This window comes from Cyprinodon variegatus, unplaced genomic scaffold (genome assembly GCF_000732505.1).
Source record: "Cyprinodon variegatus isolate N-32 unplaced genomic scaffold, C_variegatus-1.0 Scaffold1019, whole genome shotgun sequence".
NCBI classification, from domain to species: domain Eukaryota; kingdom Metazoa; phylum Chordata; class Actinopteri; order Cyprinodontiformes; family Cyprinodontidae; genus Cyprinodon; species Cyprinodon variegatus.
In genome coordinates, this window is record NW_015151472.1 from 191854 (window position 1) to 207142 (window position 15289).

Below are 15289 nucleotides of genomic sequence, written 5' to 3' on the forward strand. Positions count from 1 at the left end.
GTGCATTTTCTTTTTAGTTTTTAAAGTTCCAGTTAGTTATAGTTAAATATGGTGGATCGATCACTGATCAAACTGCCTATGCTTAAAAACTCCTTCACATCATTGCACAATAAGTTATTACATTCATAATGACTTATGCACAGTTTCTGTCTTAGTTAAACATGCTGCTGTCATTTCTGCACATCTCTGATGTTCCTACTATTTTTAAATATCCATTATTGTAAAAATTTCCATAGCTGTATATTGGTTATTTATTCTCCAGGTTTCACAGTATTTATATTGTTAAAACACTTTAAATTACAGTATTTTATTTGTTTATTTTTTTAACTCTTCACTATTATGTTATTTTATACACGTTTCTAAGGTCCAGCTTTGTGTGACCACTTTTGATATAATATTTTGCTGCTGTAACACCAGAATTTCCCCATTGTGGGACAATAAAGGAATTTTCTATTCTATTATTTTCTGTTCTATAATATTCTATTCTATTTTCTATTAATGATGGGTTCTTTTTAATGAATACTTTTTTAAAAGTAACAACACTTATATATAAAGCATCTGCACGTCAGGGGCGAAGCTAGATGGGGGGCCAGGAGTGGCCATGGCCACCCTTACCCAATCATTGGCCCCCCCCGGTGCCAACAACAAAATTTTTCCCTCTAATACAGACAGTGGCAGCAGTAATACTCTCAAGTTTTAACTTATTTAACATTTTAATTTTCTATATGTAAACAATTACTTGACAACAACAACGCTGTGGTTATTATGCACATCAATCTACTAACTTTAAAGATGATAATTACAGAATTCATGCTCTTTTCAGTACTAGATTTTGTGTTATAAAGAGAAAATTGTGTCTCTACATGTCATCTAGGAATCTTCACTGAAATCAGAGATAAATAACTATTTTAATAAAAAGTAATCCATTTATTGTAGATATTAGTAGATTTAAATATTAATTTTATACAGAACGGTTATTGATAAAAGTAGGTAAGTAATGAAAATAAATAAGATGTTAACCCCAGAATTAAAAACTGAAAGAATTTTGTCCACTACACCTTTAATTAACACAGCATGGATGTTTAAATATATGTGTCTATTTACTGTATTAGCAAAGGCTGTAGGAAAGTATAGTTAGTCTTTATTTAGAAAATATGGATGTTCTGGTCAATGGTGTAACGACACAACAATAGACCTGTAAGCAACATTATCTGGGTGGGTCCCATATGAAGTACAACACCCCATCCTTGCCACCGCCGCTGCTGCCGTCGACAACTGACCCAAAATGTGCCCCATACATACACACTTCATCATTCCATCATTCTTCACCTTCACTGGACATGGATATACTTTAGTATATTCTGCTGTAAAATGAGTCTTATCGTGCTACCTTGAGTTTCACAGCCCCCTCCTCACCCACGCTCTCTCCTCATCTCCTGGTGGCAATCTTTACTCACTGTAGCAGCAACTTCTACAATTCCCTCTGGTTTTTTTGAAAGAAAATTTTTATTTTGGGAATTTTTTTACATTCTTCAAGCAGCTCTTCTTTCCTTTTTCTTTTCTGGAATCCACTTAAGTACCTCTTTTTGGTATCCATCGTCGTTAACACATTGAACGTAACAGTTATGGTTTTAATCTACGCTCTGGATTACCCATTATTCCAAGTCGTGTTGAAAAAATAAAATATGCAAATACATCGTTCTTTTAAGATCTTTATTTCGGATTGAAACATATTATATCAGTGTATTTTTCTAACAACCGTCTAATGAACTATACACAGTTATTGACATAGTAATTAAAAGTACCACTGTCTGCTTTGCTATTGGTGTCGTGTTTAAACGGCTCACCATCATGTTGAAATCTGCCATATGTAGGGGTATAAATAAGGTCCGGTCATTCAAACTAGTATCATGTGGGTTTAAGAGGAATTTTTCGCACCACTACATCTTGATTTGTGATAATCACATTGATTTATGTTGCCTTACAGAAACCTGGCTGCAGCAAGAGGATTATGTGAGCATAAATGAGGCAAGCTATTTAAATTTGCACATACCCAGAAGTTCTGGGCGAGGAGGAGGAGTAGCAGCAATCTTTCAGTCTGACTTACTGATTACTCCAAAGGCAGTTAATACTTACAACTCGTTTGAACATTTAACCCTTAATTTCCCTCATCCAAATTGCAAAGCAAGAAAACCTCTTCTTTTTGTAACTTTGTATCGTCCACCAGGTCTGTACTGTTTGTTAAATAAACTGAATTGAATTGAATCGGCAAAGAGACGTCCTGGTCCACTTTGGCTATGTTCACACTGCAGCCTGAAGTGACCCAAATGCGATTTTTTTGCCTATATGCGACCTGAATCTGATCTTTTCATGGCAGTCTGAACAACACAGATCCGATTTTTTCCAATGCGACCCAGGCCACTTGGCTATGTAAGTCCTGAATCCAATGCAAATCTGATCTTTTCAAATGCGACCTGTGTCTGAACGGCCAGGTCGGATTCATCCGACCTGAACGTCATTAATACCTGACAAACATCACTATTCTGCGTCCTGCTACGCAGAAGCAGCAAGAAAAACAACAACCATGGCAGACGATGATGTGAAGAGCAGTATTTATGTTTAAGATTGTGTTTTTATGGTTGTAAAAGATCGCAAGATGCGCACCGGCATTACCATCCATGTTTACTTCCGGAAAAAAAGAGCACGCGGGCCTGGGACGTCATTGCATCCTTTACTGCACATGCGGCACACTTGCGATGTATGAATGCAGTTCACAGAGGAGATCAAATACAAGGTGCATATAGTTGGAAATATGAACAGCAATGCAAAAAAATTGGATAACGCAAAAAAAATCAGAATTGAGCATCAAGGCCTGCAGTGTGAACATAGCCAATAGCATAGGGGATGACCCAGGTGTCAATGACGAGGCCCCTGAGAGATTGGGGCCCCTAAGCAACTGCACTCTCTACTCAATGGTTCTGATCGTTCCTGTTGGAACAGTGTAGATTGACCCTGAGGTTCTGGCTCCTATCCGCTTTTGGCCACCCCTCAGTTTAAATTGGGTATTGCCTGGCCACCCTTATTAAAATTTTCTGGCTACGCCTCTGCTGCACGTTGAAAAGCTCCAGTTGAGCAAAAATTACAATAGATCAAGCATTTCCAGCTCGATCTTTTATCCCTGCATGTGTGCCAATGCAAAACACAGTTGAAGCAGTGTGTGATTGTGTGTGTGGGGGGGTTGGCAGCCAAGCACATGTATGCCTCCATCAGCCTTAAAAAAAAAACCTTCCTACCATGAAAAACACGCTAAATGCTGTAGTATTCATCAAGCATGCACCACACCTATGCATATATAAGTTGCTGTGATTTAGTGGAGTGCATGCTTTTATTAAAAGGAGGAAAAATCCAATTTTTTAAGGCTGCGATTGCAACAAGAGAACGGTAAACTTAAAAGCCACTCACCATTTCAGCAGCGCTCAGTAGGCTGACGAAACATCCTCGTTTCTTCTGATAAAACTTTTTTATACTTCTTATAATCGATGGGAGAAACTAAAGGAAGCTGATTTTCTACCTTTTTTTCCTGATCTATCCAAAGTATTTCATGAGGAAAAGGATTTCTGTCCGGACTCTACCAGAGTGCGCATGCGCCAATTCTCAACAGACGCTCGTCAAAATAACAGAGAGCCTGCATGGGAAGGCGCAGAGCATGAGTTTGATACGTGGAGTCAAATATTAAAAACAGATTGAATTTTTTTACTTCCTGTTTGAATTTGCTCCCACTGATTTTATTTATCACAAAGACTCACAGGCCTCTTTATTAGGAGCCCAAACCTCACCCTCAAAACATTATTGGCAGATAAAACTGCTGTACATCCATGGTGCAGATAATTAGAATCAAACTTTACTGGACAGAGACTTTAGAGGTCATTGTAATAAGTTTCTTGTTGCATTATTTGTTTGAGATGTTTCTGAAGCTGAGCATTATCCATCTGGAAGTAGTAAAGAAAAAAGTAATCCCCTCACCATTATGGCTAAATACCACCCCCCATCCTGAACTACTGATGCAAGGCAGGATTAGGGACCCATGCTGTCTGCCATGTTGTTTAGACTTAATTCTGACCCATATCATCTTGATATATACTCAGAACAGACACCAATCTGTTACTGTTTGTTAAACCTGGCTGAAGGATATCTGCAGCAAGATTCAGGGATGGTATCCTGTAAAACTTGTTTGTAACAGGAGTTGCTGTTGCCTATTAATCAATTTCAAACTAGCCTACCCATGACTGATCTACCTTAAATCATGTTTTTTCTTTCATTCTCTGTACAAATAAGAAATTATTTTGTGTTTGTGAAAAACTGGGTATAGCCTACAGCAGGATGGTGGTTCTGGACAACTGCTTCTTCAAATTAACGTAACTCCTTTTTGTTCCTCATTCAAAAGCCCAGTATACAATTCAACAAGTTATCTTCACCATCTAAGTAGAATAGAATAGAATAGAATAGAATAGAAAATCCCTTTATTGTCCCACAATGAGGAAATTGTGGCGTTACAGCACCAAAAGGTTATACATGAAGGCGTCACACAATGTGGACCTTAGAAAGTGTATACAAATAACAGAATACGTGACAGATTTAACAAAAAGTACTGCACTATACAGTGTTTTTACAAGTTAAATGCTCTGTATTCGGAAAGTAAATAATCAATAAAAAGCAGACATTTTTACAGTAATGGATATATATTGATAAATAGCAGCAACATCAGATGTGCAAAATGACAGCAGCATGTTTTTTTACTGACTAAGACGGTCTATATGTCTACATGCATTGATTTACTGCTAAATGGCTGGCTTTTTTTGTAAAAAAGCAATTATGAAATTCACCTTATAAAACAGTCCGTAACTATATGTTTATTAACATGGTATTCCAGCTGTATGGCTCTGAAGAGAAAACATTGAAGGCAGATGAAATGGATTATTGTCAGCGGCTCCTGTAATCTCCACAATTAAGATCATGATATGTGGCTCCCGATCTGAGGTATAATCAAAGCATGCAACTAATCAAGGCTCTTAGATGGCTTGCATGGCAGCCCTAACAGAGCCTGCCATCAAATGTAACATTAAAAAGGTTATAACTTCAAGATGATTTTATACTAACTGCTACTTAAAACGTTTTAGACAATAAATAGCTTGGAATTATTATTTAAGTTGGAAATGAGGGACTACTCTTTTTCATCAGTTCCTCTCCATGTTGAATTCTGATCTCAGGAAAGCTTTATAAAATTTGATCAATGAATTAAAAAAACATTTTTTCTAAATAAGTACTTCTCAAAAAGTTTGTATTTTATATATAATGCAAAGGGACAGATTTTGGTCAAGCAAAAAATTTATTTAATTCTTTATATATTTGATCGAATTATGGTTTTATAACTGATATGTTATATATCCAAGAAAACGGCTTTCATATTTTGCTACGGGCTATTAGGTATTAACTAATGAAATTATAATAAATTGATTAAATTAGATTTGATTTATTTTTCAAGGGGTCTCTCTAGTTCAGATTGGCAGTACTTTTTTCTGCAACTTTTTTCTTTGACTATACTTTCTCTTTACTTTAGTCGTCAGATTTCTCCACCAACCGTTAAAGATATCTTTAAGCTAAATCTATCAAGACTTGATTAATGGTAACTATAAACTCTCCCCCAGCAGGTAAGACACACTTACAAGTAATGAAACTTTTATGTCATTCCATTAAATTAAAAATATTTAAACTAAAAACACTATAAAAATGTTTCATATTAAATAGATCCATATGATTATTCAGCATTTTTTTTGCTGACACAGATTTTACATTAGTTCAGAAACCCTAAATCTGCAGCAAAATATGAATCAGTCTTAATGAATGACAAAGTAGACTTTTGCTGCTTGTTTCATTATATGAAAGACTACATACCATTTCAATATAGTATCCTAATAGTCTGCTTGACACTAAAATCTAACTGTCAGCACAAAATAAATAGATAAAGTAATGATGACGTGAGGTTAGGGTAAAACTCAAGTCTCCAAATATCTTGCAATCTTTAACAAATTTCCTTCCAAACTGCAGCTCCATTCAGCTTCCTTTATGCACTAACCAGCTTCCTCATAGCATAGCATAATCCTTATCATGTTACACTGCATGTCAATTTTTAATTAATGTGCATATCAGCTGCATATAGTGTTATTTTATCCATAATGTTCACTTTTTGTCTAATGCGACCACAGCACCTCAGGTTTGCATGTATGCCATGTTTTTGAATTTCCATAAGATAGATCGGTCCCTGGTTGTAAAGATGATACCATGAGAAATGACTTCAAAACCTTTATTCCGCTTTAAAAATGTTTTTAGTGTGACTGTTCTTAGAAAAGTAAAAGCTTCAGCAATGCAGTTGCTTAAAGTTGGACCTGTAAACTAGTACCCTGTTGAAGAACCTTTTGACTTAATTTCAAGATTTAGTCTGTCAGCCTCCCACATTTGACTTGTCAATATTTGCTCAATCTGCTTTGCAAATGTTCTCTCAAATTGAATAGAGCTTGAGGACACGTCTAATATCAGCTGTCCTCCTTCAAGGGACCTCTGTCAAGGGATTCTCTGTGGATTTCACTGCTGAACTCCTGCTAGACCTCTCATTGAAGCCATTCTCTTGTATTTATCTGGATCCTGGAATCACAGTGATGCTAAAAAATACAATGGTGGCCTAGTGGTTAGGGCATAGAGCTTGGAATCCTGAGGTTCTGAGTTTGAGCCACTCCCATCGACTGCCACTCTGGGTCCCTGAGCAAAGACACTGCTCCCCGGGCGCCGCACAATGGCAGCCCACTGCTCCCTAAGGTTAAATGCAGAATGTTCATTTCGTTGCTCTGTACTGGGACAGTGTGCTGGAAATAAAACAGTATGGTTTTATTTAGCAGAAACATGGCCATGTTTTGTATTGTTTTATCATAAGGCCATACTTATTTAAGGTTTTTCAAAATTTTAGTCAGGCCTGTCAAATTTTCTTAGACCAGGTAGATCAAGTATTTGCTGAATTGTTGTCAGTAGCTGAGCACAATCGGTTTGCACCAAACTTTCCTGCAGGTCTTTCAGTGTTACACCAGTTTCCATCTTGTCTATGCTTTAAAACATTCAGTTTAAATGGTATCAATGATATTTAATATATTGGCTACAATGCTGACAGAAGGGAGCTGAGGAAAAAAGGCAAAAAGACATCTTGGTCATGACAGAAAGAGGGAGATTTCGTACACAGGCGGAAGAAAGTAGCTTCCTCCACAGGGTAGATGAGGGGCCTCTAGACCCAGTGAAAAGCCCAGGACATGTTGGAGGGAACAGCCCTGGAACACCTCTAGCATTCCCTAGAGGTGCTTAAGGAGGTGTCTGGGGAGAAGGGAAGTCTGGCAGTCAGCATGGATCACCAGAAGACAACGAGTCTAATTACAGATGTATTTACTGTGCTATTTTAAAACTATTTGTACGATTCCATTTTATTGCTATGTTGTTTTATGAGATGGTCACTGATTTTGTGTATTCGTGCCTGCTAGTACTAAGTGTACTTTTGTATTTATCAGTTTTTATCAATACAGCAGTTTGGTTGATAGTGTTGTTTTGAAATTGTTTTATGAATAACACTTTATGTAGTTTATACAGTATATAATGCTCTTATTTTTGATCATTCGTAACCTCTATGCAAACTACAGCATTAGTAAAATTATACAAACGTTGAATATCAGAATAGTTTTAGGATAGCTCGACTTTATGTACAATCCATTAGATTCACTATAATAAGGGTCACAAGCACGGTGCCCACGGGTAACAAGGGGCCCTAAAGGATCACATGGGGTGCCCCCAGACTCTTCTAAAAACAGCACAACTCACCAGGGCTAAGTTTGAAATGTTTTTTTTTTTCTCTGTATTTTATTTTCTCTTGACCTTATATTTTAATCACACCTGCATTTATTTGAGATTTCAAAATAAAAATATCCAAAAGAAAAGTGAAAATTAAAAGAAACATTAAATATATGTTTATTATGCATCAAGTAATTGCTGACATCTCCAGTTCATAGGTCAGTACTGGTAGCCCTTCTTATGATGCAGCACCCATGAAGAAGTTCTAAGCCATAAAAAGATTGGTGAACCCTGCACTATAATATATATATGAGGTGTGCACCAAGGAAAATTAAATTGATTAAGGAACAGGTACATGAATACAGCCTTTTCTGTTTTCTTTATTGTTTTGTTTTTTTTTACATTCCCTCTCCTTACAGATTTGTTTATTGGATAAGTTAGGCATGTGTCAAATTTAAAGTGGCAGGAGTTCTGACATGATGCATTATGGCGGTTGAACTGGGATGCACAAACTTTTTTAATCCATCCATCCATCCATCCATCCATCCATCCATCCATCCATCCATCCATCCATCCATCCATCCATCCATCCATCCATCCATCCATTATTATAATACAAAGTAAAGGTAAGATAGTTTAAAAATAAATCATGGTTGGGAAGTCAGGTTGCTGAAGGCTAAACCTACACCCTATTTTATAGCCTGGAACAGGTTTTCTTCAACTAACCCCACCCACCCTTAAAACTCCTTTCATATTCCCATTGTCCATGTCGCTGCTGTTAAGAATCCAACCAGGATGGTGCCACCACCACCATGTTTCTCTGGATGGATGGGCCCTTCTGGGTGATGTCCATTATCAACACTCCACACTAAATAGCCCAAAATCCAAGGATTGGGAGTCAGACTGAAGAGCCCTGAGACAAACAAAACCACCTCGCACCCTAGCCGCCTCATTACCAACTGAATGGCTGATGAGCTGTCAGGTAACAAGTCTTGAGGACGCATGTCAATATCCTTTAATGTTCTCAGCAACTTGTTAAACATGAAAGTGGGTGGGTGACAGTATATAAGACACCCCTAATCTGCTGTGTGCAGGAATTTCTCTTGCTGCCGACAGACTGACAGCAATGCGCTCATTGGGAGTCCTGGGCGTCGCGCTGCACGCATCGCTGCTGGTGCTGCTGGCGCACGGGATCCATAAATCCAGAGATGGGCTCATCATGAGGTCTCTGCACCGCTTCGCCCTGACGGAGCGATCCACGGGATACCACCTGCCTACCTATATGATGCATCTTTACAGGAACTTCAGGTCCAACTTCTCCGGGCCCCTGGATAACATGGAGCAGGACGCAGCGAAGCGCGCGGATACAGTAAAGAGCATGATGGCCAAAAGTAAGTTTGTTACTTTGATTCGGGTTGAGGTTGAGGTTTTAGATTTAGATATTCTACACAAATAGGTCAGAATGCATTTAATTTGGACTACCCTCCTCTGGCACTTAAAGATGTTAGTCATTTTCTCCTGCCAGACGACCTCAGAGGCTTCAATCCACATCCTCTCTCAGGGGGCCAATAACCAAGCAAGGGTCAGCGTGTGAAAAGGCCGGTTTTCTTTCTAATTCTTCAAGCAAACCCCTTTTTTTCCCCTTCTTCTTCAAATAAATGATGTTGATTTGGTACCTCGCCAGACATCCCCCTATACAAATCTCTTTTTAAGGTCAAATCAACAACTTCCCTCAGTTCTTTTTTCACACTTGGGCTGATTAGATTAGAGCTCAGGATTTAATGGTGTGGCACTAGAAGCCCAGCTGCTGAATCCAATTTCACAGCTCTACTATATTTGTTCTACTGAGGATATGCAAGAAGCCTCAGGACCAGCAGGGACGTGTTAAATGATTGGTTTCGGCTGATCGTTTGGTTTGAGTGGATTAATAGTGGGCATGGATTGGACTGTTGATCAACAATCACATTCAATGGAGAGCATTGCAAATAACAAAGCAAATTTTAAATGGGCTTCAATCTTATAATCACAGATGTTTATTAAATCATAATTATTCTCATTAGTGGATGACCTTTATTATAGGACATATTATAGGTTCAGATTTAATGTATTATATATTATCTCATAGATTTGTTGGAATTCATTCAGAAATATAATAGCATGCAACTATTAATTGGTGAATTAGAGACATAGAAATAAATCCTGGGCAAGACTTTTTCTGGGGGTTGTATGTTTTGTTAATTGTTTTTTTTCTCTCCTCAGAATCCAGTAAAAAAAAAAAAAAAAAAAGTTATTGTTTTAGAATACAAATAATTAGATGACAAAGGATTTTTTTTCAAAAGTGAAAACTTTTAAAATTATACATTTTTGTCAAAAAATACAATCATGTCAATATTTCACTTTTAAGATTTGTGTATTTTATTACATAACACATTTCCACTTCCTTTTTGTAATAACTATAGCACAAACCTACTGAATAAACATGATACATAATTATTTGTATAATAAAGCTTATTTTTAATTATAATAACCAGATTAAGTATTAATAATAATACTAATGCGTGTATTTATTTAATTTATTTATTACATTAGTTAAAGGTAACCTGGTTTTTATGCTATTTAAACAATTCACTTTATGAATTTAAAATAAATACACTCATTAATATAAAATTTGAGTCTGTATACTTTATATAAAATTATGTATTTTAAATAAATAATCTATATTAAATGAATGAATATGCATTATGTTTGGTTTATTTGCTAGGTTTGTGTTGGGGAAAAAAAGGAAAATTTTTTTTTTTTTAATCTAATAAAATGACATAAATCCTAGAATTTGGAGAAAATATTTATGTGAGTGTAAGCCATAATAAATAATTTAAAAAATATTTTTTCCATAAAGAAGGTGGTATCTACCCTTGGATATTTATTTAAATGTAACACATATAAGGAAGAAACAGGAAGAAAAAAAGAAAGAAAAATAAATGCAATGACCTGTCATCATAACTGCAAAGTCTTAAACTCCTACTTAATCTAGAAATTTTTTAAATCCGTTTCAGCATTCAGTCTACTTTGGTTGCGGTCTGTCAGCACCCCACATCTTTATTTGAAAATAATACCTATGTTAATTTGCAACAATGTTAAAAATCTATCTGTTGCCTCTACAATGTGAAAACATCTCCAGTCCAGTAAGCCTTTCAGCTGGAACAACAGATTGGACAATGTTAAATGAATTCTGGACTCTGGTTTTCATCTTTTATCTGTTGTTGTGTCTGTTTAAACTTGCTTCAATGCCATAAAATATAATCTTTCATTATCTTCAGCTTACTAGAAAAAACTGATTGTTTTCAATTAAAAATAACTAATATTTGAAACTATCTATAAATTATTTGGCTTTTAATAAAGCTTTAATAAGGCTTTTAATAAATATGATTGGTCTGAAATAGGGCACACCTTGAGTATAATGCTGCTGTGACCAGCTAAAGCTGAATCAAAATGAGATTAAACAATGTGTTGGTATTATTTCATGGTGTTATTATGGCTGTTTCATATTAATATATCTGTTTATCTATATTATTATTACAATATACGATAAAAGGAATTCAAAATATTTTATAATGATCAATTTGTTCTTTTGTTTTGTCTCAGAATTGTATGAGGAGCAGTTTAAATTATGTTAGCGTTTCATCTCATATTTTAAACCCTCCCTGAATTGAAGTAAAATAAGTTAATTTGTATAACACAATCATCCATTGGTTAAAAAGTTTTTTGTCCAACATATTTCATCAAGTTAGACATGCAGAATTCACCCCTTCATGGATGAACAAGGCCATGTTGGACAGTAACTTGTAATGTGATTGACTTTAAAGTATGAAGAACTTTATTTTGAAAAAAGTTCCAGCAAAATAAGGCTAATTTTAAACAGCCATCTGCTATGACAAACCGGGGGTTTGAGCAGAAGGGGATTAAACAAAAAAAGCATCAGTAAAACAGAGAGGCAGTTTTATTTTCCTTACCTCATCTTCTGCAAGCAAAGTATGTGCTTCATTGACTAGAGCATATATAGATCAGGCAGGTTTTAGCTGAAGATTCCATATCGTTGTAAAAAATCCTTTTAGTGGTGACTTTGTTGTTTAATATAATAATATATATGAAAATATGCATCAACTGTTGGGCAAAAATCTCATGAGCATCAATGTATAAATAAACTGAAGAACTGGTATAAAAATAAAAAAAAAACCTGCTGCCTGAATGACTGAGTGGTTTTCAAACCTTTTATACAATCTCAGCAAAAGTACCATCAAACTGGCAGACATTGTAAATCAGTAGTTTATTATAGTTTAGACCTTTCCAGTGTTTTGTTGTTTTCCATCTTATTCATCAGTATTGTATGTTTTCTTGAGGCTCTCCATTTACAAAAAAATTTAAAATTTAAAAATATATACTTGTACCCTAAGCTAAACATTCCAAGTGGTTTCAAAGTTTCTCACTGACTCTAAACTCAAAAAAAAAAATAGTAATAGCCTAACTACCGGTGAAAAAAATAATAAATGCACCATAAATGTTTAATATCTATTCAAGTTCGCCACTCACGTAGTAATGTGTTATTGATTATGTTTCATTCCGGTTTTGTGAAGAAATATACAGCTACTGGCCTTTTATAGCTATTTTCTTATTATTCATTTTTACTGTGAATTTTTTTTAAATAGTTCGCTTAATGCTGCACATTAAATTGTTTCTTTTTTTCAATCCACAGACTGTTTTTGCTTAAACAGTTATAGACTTTCTTTGGTGTTTCCTACTAATAAATCTCATTGATCCTTTTCTTATTTAGTTCTCTTATTTTGTTATCTCGATTATGAACGATGGGCAATTTTTGGGAACATTGGGTCTTGGTATAGCATTACTACATTACTTTTAACAATAATAATAAAAATGAAAGCATTTATTATATTTTAAAGTTGTATTTGAACATACAGAAATAATAAAAAAATTAGGAGAAACAAAAGGATAAAGATATTACTGAAATAGTAAAGTCTTTGTTTAAAAAGAGTGGGAAGAAGAACATTTTTAATTCCCTTTAAAGGATAACTTTAGAATGCTTTAATATTCTGAACCCATAGTACCCAGTGGTCTTTTTATTTTTTTCAGGTTTGACCTACAGACATGGCCGTTGGGTGGTGACCTTTGACCTCCACGTGTTGCTGACTGATAAGCACATCCAGGCTGCAGAGCTGAGGATCAGACTTCCTCCAACACATAATCCTCTCAATGCCTCAGTGGAGGTGTATCACCTGCATCATGAGCCAGTAGGACTGCTCAACATGTCATCACTGGTAACTTCGTCACACAGCTGGAAGGTGTTCAACATGACAAGCCCCCTCCTAGGGTGGCTCAGGCAGAAATCGGCTGCAAAAAGCCGAACCAAAAGAATATCAAGGCGTAAGAAAGGAATTGGGAAGAAGAGGAGCCTCTCTATTCCACCTGTGTTTGAGACAGGTGGTCAGGCCTTACTGGTGATCTTCTCCCAAACGGGGTCTGATGAAAGCTCAAGAGCTAAAGCGAGCCTGCTGCATACAGCTGAGCAATCCAAGTTCTTGTCGGCTGCTGAAATTAAAAGGGTCCCCCGGCCGAAGAGGCGTAGGAGCAAACGGGGCCAGAGGGATCAAACGGCGAGAAACCCACAGTTTCCCATGAAAGGGGGCGAAAAGTCCCTCTGCCGCAGAGTGGACTTGCACGTTGATTTCAATCAAATTGGCTGGGGCTCTTGGATCGTCTTTCCCAAAAGATATAACGCCTACCGATGTGAAGGTTCTTGCCCTGGTCCTCTGGGAGAAGGTCTGAATCCAACTAATCACGCTTATATGCAGGTAAATAGCACACTCAATCTGTTATCTATTAGTTTCTGTTTGCTTTAAGCATTAAATTGGATAAGAAAGGTTGGTTTTGCTCAGTTATTGGTTCTTTTGTTAGCTGGTTTCACCAACTTATCTCTGAAAAAGTGATCGCAATTAATCACTGACGCATTGTAGATAGAGATAAACACCAGCAAGACCCCCCCCCCCCCCCCCCCCCCCCCCCCCCACACACACACACACACACACACACACACATGTTTGTTCTGCTATATGTAGTGAGGACCATGACATGGTGACTCCCTTTGCCTTCCATTGATTTTCAGTCATTTTCAACCCTTTCTATGCCATAACCCTAAACCTAACCATTAGCAATATATATCTCACCCTAACCTTAACCCAATTGACACCTACAGTAAACCTACAAGATTAGTCAAAAAACATTGGAAATGTCCACTGATTATGTACATACATCATAAAATGAACTTAGCAGCATTTTTTTTCAACAATTTCAAATGCCAAATGTTTAATATGCCTATAAATATTTAGCCCCTCCAGGTATAGACTCAAGATTCATCTAGAGCTGTGACTATAGCTGTAAACCTTTTGGGGCTATGGCTCTTTCAGCTTTGCACATTTGGAGAGTAAATTTTAAGCCTATTTTAATAGCTATTTTAAAGCTATTTTAATAGCTTTTACTTTTTTATTTAATTAATCTCAGGTTAAAGACCTTTGCAGACTGTAAAATATTTTGTTTAAGATTACCATGTTCTTGAAGACTAGAATTTTCATAGCATGATGCTGCCACCACCATGTTTGACCATGCTTGTGGCATTATAGTAGAATATGCTGAAGTTTGTTTTTCTAGTCTGAACAACTGGAAAACTAGTCAAAGGTTGAATACTTGTACAAAGCTTGATTGATGTGATTTTGGCTTCTGATTGAATACTATTTAGATTTAACTTGGATGTGTTGCTAATAAAAACGTTCAAGTAAATGAAATGTTGCTTTTAGAAATGATGTATGACACTTTAACCTAAACCAACTTTTATTATGTCTTTTTCTAAGAGTCTCCTGAAACATTTCCATCCTGAACGAGTGGTGCCACCATGTTGCGCTCCGACCAAAATGAGCGCGCTGAGCATGCTATACTACGAGAATGGAGAAATGCTTCTTCGACACCACGAAGACATGATAGTGGATGAGTGTGGCTGTCAGTGAACACCACAACCAAAGAGTTGACTGTTTTGCGGAGTGGCAGGAAAGCACATGCGGTACAAAAGCAAAGTGATTCCTGCAGAACAAAAAGAAAAACACTTAGCCTTTAAGAGGAAAAAAGCTCTTTGATATTAGTGATTGTGCACTGTAAAGACTGCATCTTATCCATGATGGGAATCATGATGTTAAATCATGACGTGGGCTCTGGTTATTAAGAAGGACTTTTTTTTTTTTTAAAGAACTGATTAAATCATACCCCAAGTGTTGTAGTTTATGGCTACAATCCAGTACAGCCTATTTTTATCTTATCAATGTGTTCAATGTAAACATGAAATGACGTC

The 15289-nt window shown here is 36.4% G+C and overlaps 2 protein-coding genes across 3 annotated transcripts in view; one reads left to right on the top strand and one right to left on the bottom strand.

Annotated features, from left to right (window-relative positions):
- pald1 (phosphatase domain containing, paladin 1) overlaps nucleotides 1–3631 on the bottom strand; it is a 68906-nt gene extending 65275 nt beyond the window's left edge. The window contains exon 1 of one of the 2 annotated variants that reach the window (XM_015399503.1): nucleotides 3463–3631. The gene's annotated coding sequence lies outside the window, so the exon portion shown is untranslated. The remainder of the gene's footprint in view (nucleotides 1–3462) is intronic. The other variant, XM_015399506.1, reaches the window with a different exon arrangement.
- A 5376-nt stretch (nucleotides 3632–9007) lies between these two features.
- nodal (nodal growth differentiation factor) lies at nucleotides 9008–14951 on the top strand. Its single transcript, XM_015399499.1, has 3 exons — nucleotides 9008–9272; nucleotides 13027–13745; nucleotides 14799–14951. The coding sequence occupies exons 1-3, from the start codon at nucleotides 9008–9010 to the stop codon at nucleotides 14949–14951; spliced, it is 1137 nt and encodes a 378-aa protein (XP_015254985.1).
- The last annotated feature ends 338 nt before the right edge of the window (nucleotides 14952–15289 follow it).